The following is a 21,387-nucleotide window of genomic DNA, read 5'->3' as shown; positions in this document are numbered from 1 at the left end:
AATAAGTAAATCTTTAAAAAAAAAAAGAATATCAAAGTTATTAATGATGACTCTCAGATCTCTACTAGTGACACTCAATGATACAATGTACAGGAGGAGTATGAGTAGATTTGTGTGGAGAAAATGAGTTCAATGCTTTTTTACAAGGGTATAGGAATGGGGATGTGTGAGGTGTCTCCTAGGTGGTTGGAAAAACTTACAGTAGAAGAGAACAACTCAAACTATGCCTACTTCTCACAATCTCCCTTGGGAGCATCCTAGAACAATAATCTTCCTGAATATACTGTAACTATAATCACCTAAGTTGTCTTCTGCTTCAACCCTTACATCATCCACCATGACATAGCAGCCTGATAAAATGTAATTAAGACCATGGTGTCTCAAGATACAGGACAAAAAGTAGAAATTCAATTTTTTAAAATTTTATTCCACTTGGTGAGCTAACTTTCCTATTTCTTCCAACCCATCATTTCCATATTAACTTGTGAGGCCAACTTAATCAACATATATTAAGCTCACAAAAGTTATATAAATTAAAATGCAAATTATATATTTATATAGTATTACCTGATATTCAATATATATATTACTATGGAATGGTGGTAAATTTTCTTCTGCCTTTTCAAAACTGATTTAATCATTTGTGTGTTTTTTATCCCTCCATATAAATTTTAGAATGATGTCAAGTTTTTAAAAATTGTATATTGAACTTTGATTAATGTTGTATTAGCTTTATTATTTAATTTGTGGAGAACGATTTCTTTATCACATTAAGTCATTTTACCCATGAAAAGGGTATATTTCTCTTTTACTCTTTATCAGGAATTTTACATTTTTCTTTTAAAAGAGCCATAAATTTTTAGCTAATTTGTACTTTATGTTTCTTTTGAGAATACGGCTTTATGTCTTATTATATTTTCTAGCTAGCTATTAATCATTTTTGTAAGCTGACCTTTGGCCAACTATTTTTTTTAAAGATTTATTTATTTATTTGAAAGTCAGAGTTACAGAGATAGAAGGAGAGGTAGAGAGGTAGAGAGGTAGAGAGAGAGAGAGATAGAGAGAGAGAGAGAGAGTCTTCCATCAGCTGGTTCACTCCCCATTGGCCGCAATGGCTGGAGCTGAGCTGATCTGAAGCCAGGAGCCAGGATCTTCCTCCAGGTCTCCCATGTGAGTGCAGGGGCCCAAGCACTTGAGCCATCCTCCACTGCTTTCCCAGGCCATAGCAGAGAACATATATTTCTCATATAAGTTTTAAATTTTTTTCATTATATTAGGTTTTCATTTATTCATTTACTTCAAAGAGCAATAGAGAGAGGAGAGACAGAAAAAGAAAATCTTCAATCCATTGTTCACTCCCAAATGGCCACAGCAGCCAGTTGTAGGACAGGCTGAAGCCAGGAGCCAGAAACTCCATCCTGGTCTTACATGAGGATAGCAGGGGCCCAAATACTAGGCCATCTTTGGCTGCCTTCTCAGGCACACTAGGCAAGAACTTGGATCTGGACTGGAAATGGAACAATCCTCTCTTCTACTTCTTCATAAAAAATGTAACAGGTTATTGTGACTACATTATCCTCTGCCCCTGTACTATAGAAAACTACAACTATTCCTTCTATGTTTTGATATTTGTTGTCCATGGTCCTTCTACGCTTCCCCCTGCCCACAGTCCCTTCTCAGCCTCTTGTGCCAATATAATGTATTCAGATAAACTTTTTTTTTGGTATCCACATATGAAAAGAAACATAGGGTTGATATATTTCTGAGTTTGGTTTATTTCTCTTAACTGTCCCCAGTTTCATCCATTTGCTGCAAATGACAGGATTTCATTTGTTTTTATTGTTAAATATATTCTACTGTGTATATATACCACATTCTCTTTATCCATTCATCCACAGATGGGCACCGAAGATGATTGCCCATCTTGGCTATTTTGAACAGTGATGCAATAAACATGACACTACAGGCTTATCTCTAGGATTTAGATCTCATTCCATTTGCATATATGACCAAAAGTGAGATAACTGGATATTACAGTAGATCTATTTTTCGCTTTTTTGAGGGACCTCCATACTGTTCTATACGATAGTTGTACTAATTTGTAGTCCCACCAATATGGTATAAGAGTTCTCATTTGTCAAGCATCTTGCCAAACATGTGTTATTTTGGCTTGAATTTCCCTGATAGCTAGTGATACTGAGCAATTTTTTTTTCATATATTTGATGGCTATTTGTATTTCTTCTTTTGAGAAACATCTATTCAGATCATTAACTCATGTTTTGATTGGATTATCTGGGTTTTGTTTTTGTTTGTGAGTACTTTGAGTACCTTATATAATCTGGATATTTTATCTTTTGTCAGATGAGTAGTTTACAAATACATTTCTCCCATTTTGTAGGTTGTCTCATCATCCTGGTTGAATGTTTGTTGTGTGTGAGCTTCTTAGTTTGTTACAATTCCATTTGTCTATTTTTGCTTTTGTTGCTTGTGCTTTTGTATTCATTTTTTAAATTATTAATTCTATATAGGGAGAAATTCTGGGGGTGGGGGGAGAGCGAGCAAGCCAGAGACAAAGACAGAAAGAGTCAGTGCTCCCATTCCCTGGTGCATTTCACAACAGCCAGGGCTAAAAGCCAGGTGCTGAGAAAAATCCAATCTCCCATGTGAGAGGCAGGAATCCAAGTACTGAAGGCATCACTGCTGCCTCCCAGGGTCTGCACTGGCAGGAAGCTGGAGTCAGGAGTTGAAGTTTGGAACTAAACCTAAGTATTCCCATATGGGAATGGGCATGTTAACTGCAAAGCTAAACACCCTCACTGCTTTGGGATTCTTTTCCTAAAAAGCCATGGCCTATACTGTTATCTTAAAGTGTTTCCCTTATATTTTCATCAGGTAGTTTAAGAGTTCCAGGTCTTTCATTTAGGTTCCTAAGGACTTTCAATTGACTCTTACACAAGTCTTTCACTTAGGTTCCTAAGGACTTTCAATTGACTCTTATATAGTATAAAAAGGAGGGATCAAGGTTCATTTTTCTGTGTATGGATATTCAGGTTCCCCAGCCCCATTTATTGAAAAGGCTGTCATTTTTTCAATGTATGTCCTGGCACCTTTGGAAATTTTGTTGACTGTAGATGTATGGGTTTCTTTCTGTTAACTTTATTCTGGCCCATTAGTCCATGTGTCTGTTTTTATGCCAGTACTCTGCAATTTTGGTTACTATAGTTCTGAAATATGTTTTGAAATTAGGTATTACAATACCCTCAGCTTAACCATGGCTCACTTGGCTAATCCTCCGCCTGCGGCACCAGCACATCGGGTTCTAGTCCCGGTTGGGGTGCCAGTTCTGTCCCAGTTGCTCTTCTTCCAGTCCAGCTGTCTGCTGTGGCCCGGGACGGCAGTGGAGGATGGCCCAAGTGCTTGGGCCCTGCACCTGCATGGGAGACCAGGAGGAAGCACCTGGCTCCTGGCTTTGGATCTGCACAGAGCGCTGGCCGTAGCAGCCATCTGGGGGGTGAACCAACGGAAGGAAGACCTTTCTGTCTGTCTGTCTCTCTCTCTCTCTCTCTCACTGTCTAACTCTGCCTGTCAAAAAATAAAATTAAATAAACAAACAAAACCCTCAGCTTTGTTCTTTTTGCTCAAGATTTTTATGCCATACAGAGTTTTTATACTTTCATAGAAATTTTAGAATTTCATTTTCTATTTCTATGAAGAATGTCATTAATATTTTGATAGAACTTGCATTGAATCTGTAAATCACTTGGGTAATCCAGTCATTTAAGAAAATATTAATTCTTCCAATCCATAAACATGGCAAATCTCTCTGCTTTTAAAAATTTATTCTTCAATTTCTTTCATTGATGTGTTATAATTTTCATTGGGTAGGCCTTCCACTTTCATAGCTAAATTTATTCCTGGGGTTTCGTTTTGTCTGAAGCTATTTTGAATGGGACTGCTTTCCTGGTTTATTTCCTGGCAAGTTTGCTACTGATGTGTAAAAATACTACTGATTTTTTATATTCATTATTTATCCAGCAAATTTACTGAATTTGTACATCAGTTCTAATTATCTTTTGGTAGAATCTTTAGACTTTTCTATATATAAAGTTATATCATCTGCAAACTGATGAGAATTCCTACCTTTCAACTTACATGTCATTTATTTCTTTCTCTTACCTAATTTTTCTGGCTAATAATTCCAGTACTTCATATTGATTAGGAGTAGTAAGAGTGGACACCATTGTGTTATTACAGCTCATAGAGGAAATGCTTTCAACTTTTTCACATTCAACTGCAATGCTGTGTATAAAACATAGCACTTACTATGTTAAAGTGCAATCCTTTCAGATCTGATTTGTTTGGAGTTTTTTTTTTTTTCATGAAGAGTTGTTGAATTGTATTGAATGTTGTTTCTGTGTTTATTAAGATAATCATATGATTTTTTTAGCCTTGATTCTGTTGATGTGACATGTGTTTTGAATTTGTTTGTTGAACTTTCCTTGACTCCTGAGGTAAATTCCACTTGATCATAGTGAATGAACTTTCTGATATGCCGTTAGATTTTATTTGTTATTTATTATTTTGTGAAGAACTTTTGCATCTACGTGCATTAAGGGTAGTAGTTTTCTGAAAATTTGGGTATTCTTTTTTCTTGTGTTCTTGTCTGATTTAGGCATCCAAATAATGCTGCCTTCATAGAATGAGTTCGGAGTAGTTCCTTGCCTTTCACTGTTTTGGAATAGTTAGAGAATTGCTGTTAGTTATTCCATAAAAGCTTAGTAAAATTCAGCAATCAAGCCATTTGGTCCTGGGCTTTTCTTTGTTGGGAGACTTTATTACTGATTCAATCATATTACTCATTAATGGTCTGCAGGTTTTTAGTATATTCTGGGTTCAATTTTTGTAGGTTATATGTGTCCCAAAACTTACCTAGTTTTTTTTGCAAGCTTTCTCGTTTGTTGGTGTGTATCATTGTTCATAATTGTCTCTTCCTTACAATCCTTTATGTTACTGTGGTATCAACTGTAATGTCTCCTTTTTCATCTGTATTTATTTGGGTCATCCCTTTTTTCTTCATTGATCTAGTTAAAGGTTTGCCAATTTTGCTTATGTCTTCAAAAACTCATTCTTTTCATCTCATTTAAAAATTATCTTTAATTTCTTTCATTTATTTTTGCATGATCCTTGTTATTTCTTTCCTTACACTAATTTTCAGTTTGCTTTATTCCTACTTTTTTAGTTTCTTAGGGTCCATGATTTGGTTATTTATTTGAAATCTTTCTATTTTCTTTATGTGGGCCCTGTTTGCAATAAACTTCCCTCTGAGTTCTCTTTTTGCTCTATCCTATAAATTTTGCCATGTTGTTTCCATTTCATTTGTTTTTGAGAAATTTTCTAATTTCTCATTTGATTTCATCAATTACCTGCTATTATTCAATAGCATGTTGCTTAGTACCCATATATCTAACTTACACAGTTTATTTTGTTGATTTCTAGTTAATTCCGATGTCAAAAAAGATAAATAATATGATTAAGATTTTTCTGAATTGGCTGAAATTTATGAACCAATATATGATCTCCTATAGGATGTTTCACATGCTGATGAGAACAATGTATATTCTGCAGTTGCAGGACGAGGTGTTTTTCAAATGTCTGTTAGGGCCAGTTGGCTCATAGAATACTTTTTGATGTTTCTCTGTTGACTTTTTTCTGTATGATCTGTCCAATGATGATAATTAAGTATTGAAGTACCCTTCTGTTATTATACAAGAGCCTAGCTCTTCTTTTAAATCTAATAATGTTTATTTTCTAAAACTGGGTGCTCTAGAATGTAAATGCATATATATTTCCAACAATTATACCTTCTTGTTGAATTGTCCCTGATTGTTATATAATGACCTACTTTGTCTCTTTTTAGTTTTGATCTTATAGTTTTCATGAGGAGGCCGGTATTGTGGCATAACAGGTTGGGCTGCTGCCAGCCACACCAGCATCTGATGTGGGCACTGGTTCAGGTACCAGCTGCTCCCCTTTCAATCAAGCTCCCTACTGGTAAGCCTTGGAAGGCAGCGGAGAATGGCCAAGGTGCTTGGGCCCCTGCACCCACGTGGGAAAACTGGAGGTCACTCCTGACTCATGGCTTTGGCCTTGCCCAGACCCAGCCATTGTGGCCATTTGGGGAGTGAACCAGTAGCTGCAGCACCTCTCTCTCCCTCTCTAATTCTGCCTTTTAAGCAAATGAATCTTTAAAAAAAAAAAAGTTTCAATGTGATATAAGTGTAGCTACTGCTGCTCATTTCTGATTTCCATTTGCATGGGATAATTTTTTTCATTTTCCACTTTCAATTAGGGTGTGTCTCTATTGCTGAAGTGAAGCTGTTGGCAGAATATCCTTGGGGTTTGTTTTCTTAACCATTTAGCCAGTTTGTACCTTTAATTAGGAAATTTAGCTATCATTAATAGTAAAATTCAAGGCTATTATTAATAGAAAAGTTTTAATAGTAAAGTATTACAGCTGTTATTTTGTAAATTTTCTTTGGTTGCTTTCCTGAGTTCTCAGAGCCTTCCTCAAAAGTATTGAGGCCAAGGCAGCTGTTTGTGAGAAACTCAAATTATATCTGACTAATCAGAAAGACAGCAAATAATCTAGGATTTGGGACTGACATCTTAAGTTGAGGGTAGTTTTCTGGGACTGAAATCTGTAGGATTTGATACTATCTCAGGTAGATAATGTCAGAATTGAATTGAATTACAGGAAATTTTGTGCTTGCCTGTTGGAAAGTTGCTTGTAATGAGGAAACACCCACACATACATCTGGCCATAGAAATGTTCTGTGTGGAGAGGACCACATTGTGGTGCAGCAGGTTAGGCCACTGCTTGCATTATCATTCAGTGCATACTGGAGTGCTCCCTGCTATAATGTGTCTAGGAAGGCAGTGTATCATGGCTCAAGTGGGTGAGCCCTATCAACAATGTGGAAGACACAGATGGAATTCCAGGTTCTGATTTTGGCCTGCCTCAATCCTGGTAGATGTGGCTATTTGGAAGTGACAGTAGATGGAAGATCTCTCACTCTCTCTCTCACACTCTGTCTTTCCATCTCTCTCTGTCACTCTACCATTCAAACAAATAAACAAATAAATAAGTGACTGAATAAATCTTTTGAAAATGTTCTGTACTGAGTAAAGCATAGAAATGAGAAATGTTTTTTCTATTACACAAATATTTTTTGTTTTTTAAATAAATGGAGAAATGTTTAATCTATTAAAGTTACAAATTCAACACTAGTCTTAAACTTTATTTTCAACCACAGATGTTATTGTTCTTTTGATGTTTTACTTTTCAGATCGTTCATTTTTAATAATTTTTATTTCATTTACCAATTTAGATCAACAATTTAAACTATCTTTACACTTAGATTTCCTAATATATATTCAATTATCTAAATTAAATACACATTTTTAATGTTTATTATTTTTATTAATTAAACAAAATATATAATTGGTTTCTTATACATGTGTAAAATTGTATTATATCATGTGTAAAATTAAGATTCAATTAAATATTCCACCAATACTAACTCAATGATTTATTTAAAAGTAACAGGTCAAATTATCTTTTACCTATTCTATATTTTTTTAAATATCACAAATAAATGAAATGTGATTATATACCTATTCCTTGTTAGTACTAGCTATTATTTTCATGGTTTTCATTCCATTAAGCCAACATGTACTTAAAGATTATTTAGAAATTTCCACTAGGCTTAAGACTTGCACACGCGCCGGCGCTGTGGCTCAATAGGCTAATCCTCCGCCTTGAGGAGCCAGCACACCGGGTTCTAGTCCCGGTCGGGGCGCCGGATTCTGTCCCGGTTACCCCTCTTCCAGGCCAGTTCTCTGCTATGGCCCGGGAGTGCAGTGGAGGATGGCCCAAGCGCTTGGGCCCTGCACCCGCATGGGAGACCAGGAAAAGCACCTGGCTCCTGGCTTCGGATCAGCACGATGTGCCAGCCGCAGCACGCTGGCCGTGGCGGCCATTGGAGGGTGAACCAACGGCAAAAGGAAGACCTTTCTCTCTGTCTCTCTCTCTCTCACTGTCCACTCTACCTGTCAAAAATTAAAAAAAAAAAAAAAAGACTTGCACACACAAATTTTCTGAGCCATTCTTCCCAATGCACATGTATTTTTTAAATTCATCTGATAATTGTTCCTAATTTGAAATACCAGTCACATGCTTATTTTTCCTTTTTCTTAAGTTACCAATTTCAACATCATTTCAGAATATAATTAGCTGGTTCTAACTAAATGTCCTCAACATTGATATGTGATTAAAAGCTGTTTCTTAAGTATTTTGAACTCTTACAATAAATAACATAAATCACCCAAAACTACAAAGTAACTTGAAATCATTTTACTTCAATTACATGGGTTATTCAATAGCATGTTATTTTTCTTTAAATAACTTTTTTCCACAAAAAGTTAGAGATGTATTTAATATATAAGGTCTGCAGTACCATTCTACAAATAAAACGTGCTTGGTATCTTACCTTTGTGGAGGAGGGACACTGGGCGACCATGATCTAGTCCTTCCTATGACGTCTACTCTATGAGGAGATCCTGATGGCGAGCAATGGTTTGATGACATTACTTGTTCTGGCACTGATAACGTTGAGCTTTGAAGATCTCTACCATTGTGTCGATAATCTAAATGCATAAAATTAATAATTTGTTATTTACACAATATAACTTTCCTGTACTTTGTATATCACTCAAGGACATAAAATGTTGGTGAAATTGCATGACTTCATTAAATGTAAACTCTATTAAATGCAAAATATAATGAATAAAGCATACTATTTAGATAAAATGATAGTTTGTAGACATATAAATTATGAAGGAAAGACAAATTTTCAAGTATTTAAATAAATGCTTTTCCAAGGCTCTGTGCTGGGTAGAGAAAAACTTTTATATATACAAATACTTAACACATTGAGAAAATCTTTCATATACACTTACATACAGAGGGGAAAATTTATATATAGTTAAATGTCTTTAATAAAAGGGGCCGGTGCTGTGGCAAACTTGGTTAATCCTCCTCCTACAGTGCTGGCATCCCATACAAGTGCCAGTTCTAATCCCAGTTGCTCCTTTTCTGGTCCAACTCTCTGCTACGGCCTGGGATAGCAGTGGAGGATGGCCCAGATCCTTGGGCCCCTGCACACACATGGGAGGCCAGGAAGAAGCACCTGGCTCCTGGCTTCGGATCAGCGTAGCTCTGGCTGTTGTGGCCATTTGGGGAGTGAACCAATGGAAGGAAGACCTTTCTCTCTATCTCTCTCTCTCTCTGTAACTCTACCTCTCAAATAAATAAATAAATTTATTTTTAAAAAATAAATTTATTTTTAAATAAAAAAAATAAAAAATTATTTTTAAATAGATAAATTTATTTTTTTAAAAATTTTAAAAATAAAAGACTCAAGTTTAGGGACCAATGTTGTGACGCAGCAGGTTAAGTCACCGCTTGCCATGGCAGCAAGTATGGGTGCACAAGTCTGAGTCTCAGCTTCTCTGCTTCTTCTGATTCAGCTCCCTGCTAAAATGCCTGGGAAAGCAGCAGAGGACACAGTATTTGAGTTTCTGCTTCCCATCTTCAGCCCGACCTAGACCTATCTGTTGCAGTCACTTGGGGAATGAACCAGTGAATAAAAGATGGATCTTGATATCTCTCTCTCTCTCTCTCTCTCTCTCTCTCTCTCTCTCCACTTCCCTCTCTTTGTTGCTCTGCCTTTTAGATAAAAGAATAAAATCTTTTTTAAAAAAAGACTCAAGTTTATTTTAAGAGCATTTTCAACTCTTCCATGAACTAGATGAGTTTCAAGTACATCTCAACAATTATTTTTAACATTTTATTTCAGAATAGTTTAAAATTTACAAAGGAAAAAATATGAGGTGGTAATGCAAAGAGTTCTCAGAAATTGTTCAAAGTTCCTAAAAGTCCATAGCTATTTCTTTAAGACATAAACCATATTTAAAAAAAAAAAGTCTGAGAATTATGTATAGTACTTTTGTAAATTGTTTTCCCTACAGTTTTTGATAAGGTTGAGATACAGTAAAATCTGAGAATGAAAATGCAGCAAATCAGAGAAGGGAAATAGCCCAATGATTTGACACAGTTAGATAAACTACAAGGGATATAATACAAATGTGCACTACTAGAAAGCAATTATATTTGTAGAGATAGGGAAGAGCGTAGAAAGGATCATAAATTGGTAGAAGAATAGCATTTTCTGTGAGATGACCAAAATGAAATAAGCAAGAAAGGCAAATTTACCCCATCTTGAATAAGAGTTGTGAGGTTTGTAAAGGAAAAAGTCAGAAATGTTCTGCGCTGGACATTAGGCTGCCAGAACCACTCTCATCAGCAGGCTCATTATATCGATTAGTAACTGCCTTTTACTCTAAGAACCCTGCTAGGTACTTTACAAATTACTCTGCTACAACATTTAGTCAAGAAATAACTCAGAAAAACAACAGGCTCTCATGTGATTTTTCCCAGCATGTTAATATCTTAAAGCATTCAATTCAATTTCCTAGAAATATAGTGAGACAAAAATTCACATAGACATGAACATTTGAAGACGCGATCTCCAGGAAAAGGAAGAAGAGCAGAATAGGAGAAGGGAAGAAACTAAGCAACAATATAGTCTCAACTTGATCCCTTTGTAGCTCTGAAACATGAAGGAGTCAGAGCTGCTCTGACTGTAGGCAAGAGGACTGGACTTCCACATTCCTGTGTTAGTCACTAACTGGCTAAGAGTATCCGTGGAAAGTAGACAAAGTGTTCAAGCAGCTGGCTGAGATGGTTTCCATTTGTCCAAGGCAGTTCTCAAGAGAGGTGTGGACAGTTGTGAGTTGTTAGCAACCAACACTCATGGAAGTTGGGGATGGGTAAACCAGATGGTAAAAGGGACATCAGTGATATACCAACAGTGTTCACTACAACTATTAAATACAGCAGCTGAAGGCAAAGAATACAACAGCTGGTCCAGCAAACCAGACAAATACAGAGCTGTACACAATACACATTCATCCCAGTTTTTCCTCTAGGTTCAATGTGATCACAAAGTCTGCCTCAGAAGTATGTATTCCATGGGTCCTTCCTGCTGTTTGTGGATAGTTCCCTGACATCCACCACTTTGTAGACAAATCCTCCTAAAGACATACTCCCTAGACCTAGATGCCTTTATTCAATTTTGGATTCCTACTTTTTCATTGCTTAAAATTTATCATGACATTTAAATTGTGCTGGCATTTTTATTTTTATTGTTTTATTTTCAAGCACATGGGTTTTAAATGGTCTTTCCTAACTTGTTTTCCTCCAAAGCTCTATGGTTTTAGTCCACGATTTTGCATGGTACAGGAATTTTTATCAGGAACACAAATACTGTGTAATAGAATCAAATCTGCCAGAAAGATACAACCTTCATTTTCACTTCATAAAAACAAAGCAAAGAAATTTACATTGTCAAACACCAAGGCTAGGATTTAAAACAATTTTTTTTTTTACTGCAAGGGCTCTCACTGTGTCTTAATACTACATTCTCCTCTCATGATCTAAGTAATAATTTTAAAAGATGAAGCTAATAGCAGCACACAATTCATACTGAAGGCTAGAGATATTGCAGTGAGACAATGAATTGCTCTTATAAAACATGGGATAGCATTATCAAATAGAACTCTGAAATGGTAGAAAAAATCTCTGTTACCACTGTCCAATATGATAGCCATTACACATACTTGGCTACTGAGAATTTGAAATTTGGACAATGTTAAAGAAGAGTTGAACTTTAATATATTTATTTTAAATTCAATTTAAATAGGACATATGTCCAGTGATACAGCTCTGAAATATAATAATAGTAATAACAGACTATACCAAATCAAGAAATCAACATGTTCAATAAATATTTGTGAAAGTATAAGCTATTCTATGTGCCATAGTGAATAAAAAAACACAGATCCTTGCCTTGTGGAACTTAAATTTTAGTTGGGAAACTATACAGAAAACAAACAAAAGCCAAGTAAATAACAATATGATGTATTTCAAGGTGATTCTGTACTATGAAGAAAAATACAACAAAGTAAATGGAGATCAAAATGACAGCATAAGGAGACATTTGCCAATTTTATGTATGGTTGGCAGAGTAGATAAGACACATTCAGAAGGTGACATTTCAGAGAGATGTAAATGAAGTGGAGAATTGTGCCAACTGGTTATACAGAGAGGAGGGTTTCAAGACAAGTGCAGGCCAGCGCCGCGGCTCACTAGGCTAATCCTCAGTCTTGCGGCACCGGCACACCAGGTTCTAGTCCCGGTTGGGGCACCGGATTCTGTCCCGGTTGCCCCTCTTCCAGGCCAGCTCTCTGCTGTGGCCCGGGAGTGCAGTGGAGGATGGCCCAAGTGCTTGGGCCCTGCACCCCATGGGAGACCAGGATAAGTACCTGGCTTCTGCCATTGGATCATTGGAGGGTGAACCAACGGCAAAGGAAGACCTTTGTCTCTCTCTCTCTCTCTACTCTGCCTGTCAAAAAAAAAAAAAAAAGACAAGTGCAAAGGCCTTAAGATGGGAGTGGATATTCCATGTTCACAGAACAGCAAGGAAGAAAGGATGCTTGGAGTGGAGCCAGTAATGAAAGACATCACAGTAATGTGAAGGACAGAGGAGCAGCATATAGGGCTTTGTAAGTTACAAAAAAGATTTTTGCCCCTTGAGTAATTTTAATCCATTAGCAAGTATTGAGCAGAAACGACATGAGCTAAATTTTGTTTTAGGTTAGAGCAGACAACAAATCATAGAAGGCATGACAGAGGCTGGAACCAGGATGATAGCAATGAAGACAACCAGAAGTGATCAGTTGCTGGATATTTTTGAGCATAGAGTCATCAGGATGATTTTGTGAAAGGTTTGACTTTGGCTCTAAAAGAAGGAGAATGGACAAAAAAAAAAAAATAAATCTGTGACTCAAGTAAGAAAATGGCATTGTCATAAAATGACATATTTTGATGGGAAAGTTCAGGAGTTTATTTCTGGACATGTTAAACTGGAGGTACAGGGCTGGTGCCGTGGGTCACTTGGTTAATCCTCTGCCTGCGGCGTCAGCAACCCATGGGGTTCCAGGTTCTAGTCCCAGTTGCTCCTCTAACAGTCCAGCTCTCTGCTGTGGCCCGGAAGGGCAGTGGATGATGGTCCAAGTGCTTGGGCACCTGCACCCGCATGGGAGACCAGGAAGAAGCACCTGGCTCCTGGGTTCGGATTGGTGTAGCACTGGCCGTAGTGGCCATTTGGGGAGTGAACCAATGTAAGGAAGACCTTTCTCTCTGTCTCTCACTGTCTATAACTCTACCTGTCAAATAAATAAAAAATTAAAAAAAAAAATAACCTGGAGGTACCTACTACATTTCCAAATGGAGGTACCAACTATGAAGAAGAATATACAAGGAAAAAGTCTAGAGTAGATATACACAGTCTTTACTGAAGATATACATTTAGGGGTTTTAACATATTGATGCTTTTAAAAGCATAAAACAATTGCAGGCACTTGGGACTGAAACAGCTATTGGGAGCTCACTCATCTTGCTTGTTCACTCACTCTCTCTTTTTGCCATTTAAATAAAATAAATAAGAATTTGTACTAAAAACAACAACACAAAAAACCAAAAATTTTAAAATGGGCTAAGACACCCACCGAAGAAAACAAACAAATGGCAATTAAGCATATAAAGAAGATATTCACTCTCATATCTCAATTTGCATCGGCGAAATGCAAATTGAAACAAGATGATCATTACACACCTACTAGCCTAGCTAAAATTCAGAATTTCAACAACACCAAATGCTGGTGAGGATATGGAACAACAGTAACTTATTCATCAGCAACTCTCATTCACTACTGGTAATAATGCAAAATGATATAGACAGCTAGCCAGTTTCTTACAAAACTAAACATATTCTTACCATATGATTTGAAATCATGCTCCTTACCCAAAGGTGTTAAAAACTTATGACCACACAAAAACCAGCACATGGATGTTTATAGCAATTTATTCATAATTTCTATTAAAATAATTTCTATTAAAAACTTATGACCACACAAAAACCAGCACATGGATGTTTATAGCATTTATTCATAATTTCTAGAAATATGAACCACCATTTCTAACACAGGAATCAACAAATAGACTGTGGGGAATCCAATTGCAACTGCAGCATGCCTAACAAATGACAAAGCATTCTTTATTCATGGTAAATTAATCATAATTATGAAATTTGCTAGGTTAAACAAATAAAAATTATATAATATTGAGTATCATAGATTTGTCAGAATTTATAGGAATTTTATCTATTTACCAAAAATGCTTAATCATTGTGTTAATCATTTCTAACCATAAATCAAAGCAAAATTTTAAACTATGCTATTTGGATTTCAAAATGTAGCTATACATGATACTTAATCAACATAAAAAAAATTTTTCTAAATGTCCCACTCAAATATTTAACATGTTTAGGTACGTTGCTGATGTCAAAAATACTTCATTTTTTAATAACATTAGTGCAGTTTTTTTTTATCTTTTATTTAATGAATATAAATTTCCGAAGTACAGCTTATGGATTACAATGGCTTTCTCCCCCCATAAATTCCCTCCCACCCGCGACCCTCCCTTCTCCCACTCCCTTTCCCCTTCCATTCACATCAAGATTCATTTTCAATTATTTTTATATATAGAAGATCAATTTAGCATATATTAAGAAAAGATTTCAACAGTTGGATAGTACAGTATTTTTTTAAATATTTATTTATTTATTTGAAAGTAGAGTTACAGAGAGAGAGGAGAAGCAGGGAAAGAGAGAGGGAGATCTTCCATCTGCTGCTTCACTCCCCAATTGTACACAATGGCTTGAGCTGTGCCAATCTGAAGCCAGGAGCCAGGAGCCTCCTCCAGGCCACCCACATGGGTACAGGGGCCCAAGGACTCGAGCCAACTTTCATTGCTTTCCCAGGCCATAGCAGAGCACTGGATCAGAAAAGGAGCATCCAGGTCTCGAACCGGCACCCATATGCGATGCTAGCACTGCAGACGGTCACTTTACCCACTACATCACAGTGCCAGCGCCTAGTGCAGTATTAATGTTTTAATTATGCAGTATCTCCTCCAATTTATTGTGAAATCCTTATTAGTCTGTTATTTTAAAATAGAAAATTTAAAATGTTTTACCTGGCATCATTCAAGAATATTCAACCTAACAACTGGTATAAGGGTTTCTTCAACTGGACTTATTTAGGAGTTTAAGTTGCCATATGTTTGAGCTGCTATTGTGGCACAGTAGGTTAAGCCAGTACTTACGATGCTGGCATCCATTATGGGAGTGCTGGCTGGATCCTTGGCTGCTCTGTTTTGCATCCAGCTCCTTGCTAATGCCCCTGGAAAGCAGTCAAGGATGGTCCAAGTACTTGGGCCACTCCCACCTATGTGGGAGACCCAAGTTGAGTTCTGGACTCCTAGCTTCGGCCTGGACCAATTCCAGCCATTGAGGACACTTGGGAGTAAACAAGCAGATGGAAGATCAATCTTTCTCTCTGTCCCTCTCTCTGTCACTCTTTCAAATAAATAAATCTTAAATTGCCATATGTTATCAAAATGTTGTTTTGCATGGTAAGGTGGCAAATTATTCCTCTTTTATTTATTTACTTTTACAGTAAATAATTATATATTACACTTATTTTTAATACTATAAAATAACCCAAAATTCTTACCTGATACTACACCAATTCCATCATCACAATCATAGTCAGAGACTTCGCTATCACTGATTCTCTTTGACCCTGTGAAGAAAACAATAGCAATAATCAACATTGCTGATTATTTAAGAGAAGTAAAAAACGCTCACCAACCTGCGAAACAAATGAAAGGATTTTGAACACTTGAGAATAAAAAACAGAGAAGAAACATCATTAAAAGCTCACCAACACTGATTTTCACAAACATTTCACAACATGAGTATATGGTTGATGAAAAGTTAACAATTCACACAAGAATTATTCTGAAAATACATAATATAGAGCATTTAAATGATTTCAACCTCAAAATAATGTTTCAATTAATTGACACTGATTTATAAAATCTTTTGGAAAATGAATACATTAATTATAAATACATTTAGACAAAGACGTTTGAGTCTTGGTAAATTTCAAAACAGTATATTAATTTCAAAAGCATTAATGTATCTTCTATTATGCATGTCTAATACATCAAACATATTATCCTTATTATGAAGAGGAACCACAGTTCAGAAAAGTAAACGCATTTAAGACACTTTAAACTTCATCTTTTTTACCATTTAGTTCAACTGTTTATTGCTTTAAGACAACAATAAATAAATAAGCAGAAAAATACATCTAAATTGTTAACTGTGCTATGCTTTTTTAGAAACTGGCAAAGATGAGCACTCATAATTATTATTAGAATTTAAGAGTACCATTTGTGTATTTTCCTTACAAAAGAAATATAACAACATATTAAAATATCAACCCTATCTTGGTAAAAGTAGCATCAAAGTAAAGTAATCATAGAGCTTTTATCATTAAAGCAGATTATGATGTCATAATTGTGACACATATCACATATAGAAAATTATTTTTAATATTTCAATTTTCTTTTATGTATCTCGGGAAAAGACACACCATATATAATAGAATCTTTTCTTAAAGTGTTTTTTGCTTTCTCAGTATTAGGAAATATTTAATGCTGAATGAAAATAGTGTTGTTATTATTAAAAAAAGACTTGATTTATCTGTGTTTTTATACTACACATTCTTCATGAAATATATGGAACTAAGCTTCATCAGAAAATGAATGTTTGATATGTATGGGCTATAAAAAACTGTATGCTCAAACAGCATAAGGTATCTAAAGTATAGCTAATTAAAATGTTTCATAAATGCTCTCCATATTTACAACATACTGTCAGAAATATTCTATCAATTTTTTCCTGGTGTTTGTTTATTTGGTTCCTTAGTACTTGCCTTCTGGGGGAAGGAAGAGTCTCCATTGCCAGAAACTACAGTTTTCATTTCCCTTTTACTGATTAGGAAGAAGGCATCTATCTGTTATCACTCTTTCCCTTGAATGGACTCTTACTACGATTTTCCTTCCACATCCTAATGTCATATGCTTTAGGAACAATCCAATCTGAGGCTTTTATAGATATCACTGATACTAAAATTAGAATAATATGACACTTCCCAGCAGTGACCACAAAAGAATGTATAGAATTAGGACATACATTGTATATGGATTTGAAATAGAAGAAACATGCAGAAGAAACTATTGATGACATTAAGGACAATTTCTGTCCAGCTTGTCAGAAAGGCATAAGGACAAGGTAATAATTATTTTACTCTACTATACCTATACCAGGTATACTACAATATATACTCCAATACACCTATACCAAGTATACTATATACTCTATACCAGGTATACTACAATACACCATGATAATAAATCTTTGAGGGGGCCGGCACTGTGACACAGTGGGTTAACACCTGGTCTGAAGTGCTAGCATTCCAGATGAGCGCTGGTTTGAGACTCAGCTGCTACACTTCCGATCCAGCTCTCTGCTATGGCCTGGGAAAGCAGCAGAAGATGGTCAAGTCCTTGGGCCCCTGCACCAGCATGGGAGACCTGGAAGAAGCTCCTGGCTCCTGGCTTCAGATCAGCACGGCTCTGGCCGTTGCAGCCAACTGGAGAATGAACCATCGGATTGAAGACCTCTCTATCTCTCTGTCTCTCCTCTCTCTGTGTAACTCTGACTTTCAAGTAAATAAATAAATATTTTTAAAAAATAAATCTTTTTCTTTGGTCAAAGATTAGATCAAGAATGACACCAGAAAAGAGGGAGCTTATTTTATTGACTCTTTTTTAAACCTAGAAACCTTTAAGTTAAGGTATGCAAGCTTCATGCATTCCATATGTACAAATTCAGGAACATAGTGGATTTCCCATCATATCATCCCTCCCACCTGCACTCCCACCATTCTTCCTCCTCCCTCTTCTATTCTCATTCTTATTTGTTTTAAAGAGATCTATTTTCAATTAACTTTATACACTTAAGATTTACCCTACACTAAAGTTCAACAAATAGTATAAAAACAAAAATGTGTTCATCAACAGGTGAGACAAGGGCTGTTCAAAATCATTGCATCACAAAGTGTCTATTTCACTTCTATAGATTACATTTTAGGTACTCTATTAGTTACCACAAATCAGGGAAAACATATGGTATTTATCTTTTTGGAACTGGCTTATTTCATTAAATATAATGGTTTCCAGTTTCATTCATTTTGTTGCAAATGACAGGATATCATTTTTATTTTTACTGCTGTGTAGTATTTCATGGTATATACATACCATAATTTCTTTATCTGGTCTTCAGTTGATGGACTTCTGAGTTGATTCCATGTCTTAGCTATTGCTTTAAACATGCGGGTACAGCTAACTCTTTCATATGCTGACTTCATTTCCTTTGGGTAAATTCCAGGAGTGGAATAGCTAGGTCATACAGTAGGTCTGTATTCAGATTTCTTTCTTTTTTTTAAGATTTATTTATTTATTTGAAAGAGTTAAACATAGAGGAGTGATGCAGAGAGAGAGAGAGAGAGACGGAGAGAGAGAGATATATCTTCCAGCCACTGGTTCACTCCCCAGTTAGCTGCAATGGCTGGAGCTGCCCCAATCCGGAGCCAGGAGCCTCCTCCAGGTCTCCTACACAGGTGCAGGAGCCCAAGGACTTCGGCCATCTTCCACTGTTTTCCCAGGCCATAGCAGAGAGCTGGATCAGAAGTGAAGCAGCGGGGACTCGAACCGGCACCCATATGGGATGGCAGCACTGCAGGTGGCAGCTTTACACCACAGTGCCAACCCCTACATTCAGATTTTTGAGGTATCTCCATACTGTTCCACAGTGGCTGTACCAATTTACATTCCCACCAACAGTGGAATAGGGTACTTTTTACCCCACATCCTCGCCAGCATTTGTTGTTTGTTGATTTCTGTAAGAAAGCCATTCTTTTTTTTTTAACTTTTATTTAATGAATATAAATTTCCAAAGTACAGAATATGGATTACAATGGCTTCCCCCCCCATAACGTCCCTCCCACCCGCAACCCTCCCCTTATCCACTCCCTCTCCCCTTCCATTCATATCAAGATTCATTTTCAATTCTCTTTATATACAGAAGATCAGTTTAGCATACATTAAGTACAGATTTCAACAGTTTGCTCCCACACAGAAACATAAAGTGAAAAATACTGTTTGAGTACTAGTTATAGCATTAAATCTCAATGTACAGCACACTAAGGACAAAGATCCTACATGAGGAGTATGTGCACAGTGACTCCTGTTGTTGACTTAACAAATTGACACTCTTGTTTATGGCCTCAGTAATCACCCTAGGCTCTTGTCATGAGCTGCCAAGGCTATAGAAGCCCCCTGAGTTCACTGACTCTGATCATATTTAGACAAGGCCATGGTCAAAGTGGAAGTTCTCTCCTCCCTTTAGAGAAAGGTACCTCCTTCTTTGATGACCCATTCTTTCCACTGGGATCTCACTCGCGGAGATCTTTCATTTAGGTTTTTTTTTTTTTTTTCCCCCAGAGTGTCTTGGCTTTCCATGCCTGAAATACTCTCATGGGCTTTTCAGCCAGATCCACATGCCTTAACAGCTGATTATGAGGCCAGAGTGCTGTTAGGACATTTGCGATTCTATGGGTCTGTTGTGTATCTCACTTCCCATGTTGGATCGTTCTCTCCCTTTTTTATTCTATCAGCTAGTATTTGCAGACACTATTCTTGTTTATGTGATCCCTTTGGTTCTTAGTCCTATCATTATGATCAATTGTGAACAGAAATTGTTCACTGGGACTAGTGAGATGGCATTGGTACATGCCACCTCGATGGGATTGAATTGGAATCCCCGGTATGTTTCTAACTCTACCGTTTGAGGTAAGTCAGCTTGAGCATGTCCCGAATTGCACATCTCTTCCCTCTCTTATTCCCACTCTTATATTTAACAGCGATCACTTTTCAGTTAAGTTTCAGCACTTAAGAAGAATTGTGTATTGATTACAGTATTCAACCAAAAGTGTTAACAGGGGTGAGGTGAAACCTCATTGTGGTTTTGATTTGCATTCCCCTAATGGCTAGTGATCCTGAGCATTTTTTCATGTGTCTGTTGGCCATTTGAATTTCCTGTTTTGAAAAAATGCTTGTTTAAAGTCCTTTGCACATTTCTTAACTGGATTGTTTGTTTTGTTAGTATTGAGTTTCCTGAGCTCTTTAAAGATTATGGGAGTTAATCCTTTATCAGCTGTATTGTTTGCAAATATTTTCTCCCATTCTGTCCTTTTCCTCTTCACTTTGTTGAATTCTTTCTTTTTTGCAGGGCAGAAGCTTCTCAATTTGATGTAATCTTATGTGTCAATTTTGACTTTGTCTATGCTTCAGGGTTCTTTCCCAAGAAGTCTTTGCCTATACCAATACCTTACAAGCTTTCCCCAATGTTGTCTAATACTTTGATGGTTCAGGTCATAGATTCAAGTCTTTGATCACTTTGAGTGGATTTTTGTACAAGGTGTAAGGCAGCAATCTTGCTTTATACTTGTGCACACAGAGATCTAGTTTTCCAAGCAACATTTGCTGAAGACTATCTTTGCTCCAGGGATTGACTTTAGTTTCTTTGTTAAAAATAAGTTGGTTATAGATGCATAGATTGACATCTGGAGTTTCTACTCTGTTACTGTGGGTAGGAAGGGTGGTATATATGTGCAGCAGGGTGGCATATATGGTTTGTAAATGCTGCTTCTTTTAAAAGATTGAGATTCTATCATTTCAATATTAATCCTATGAAGGCTAAATATTCTCTCCATTTGTATTTTGTCTGTTTTTGACATTCTAATGAATTCTAGTTATGAGAGTTAATGTCATTGAAAATAACAATCTTTTCTTTTAAAAACAGTGTTTTTAGTGCCTTAAGAAATATTTTCTGACTTTAGGAGCAAAGAGATCATTTCCTACATTTTCTTCTGAAAGTTAAAAGTTTTGTTTTTTACCCTTACATCCTCATCCATCATGAATTTAGCTTCTGTTTAGTGTGAGAAATGGATGCAATTTACTACATTTTTCTATATGGATATCACATATTTCAGCATAGTCTATATAGTATTTTCAATTTTTTCAGTGATGTGATATTGCCCTCTCTCAAAAAATGTATCTGCTATGGATTCGTCTATTGCTATATTTTTTTTTCTTGTACTTACTGTCTAGC

General features: G+C 36.3%; 1 protein-coding gene across 47 annotated transcripts in view; it reads right to left on the bottom strand.

The window, feature by feature from the left end:
* RIMS2 (regulating synaptic membrane exocytosis 2) overlaps positions 1–21,387 on the bottom strand; it is a 718,020-nt gene that overhangs the window by 263,503 nt on the left and 433,130 nt on the right. For all 47 annotated transcript variants that reach the window (XM_089336449.1, XM_089336431.1, XM_089336432.1 and 44 more), the window contains 2 exons: positions 15,818–15,886; positions 8,551–8,707 (listed from right to left, as the gene is read on the bottom strand). In XM_089336449.1, the coding sequence (XP_089192575.1) occupies positions 8,551–8,707; positions 15,818–15,886 (226 nt within the window). The remainder of the gene's footprint in view (positions 1–8,550; positions 8,708–15,817; positions 15,887–21,387) is intronic.

The sequence above is a fragment of the Oryctolagus cuniculus genome, chromosome 6 (assembly GCF_051225735.1).
Source record: "Oryctolagus cuniculus isolate XC-2025 breed Fujian yellow rabbit chromosome 6, ASM5122573v1, whole genome shotgun sequence".
In the NCBI taxonomy this organism is placed as follows: Eukaryota; Metazoa; Chordata; class Mammalia; order Lagomorpha; family Leporidae; genus Oryctolagus; species Oryctolagus cuniculus.
This window is presented reverse-complemented; position numbering and strand designations above follow the sequence as displayed.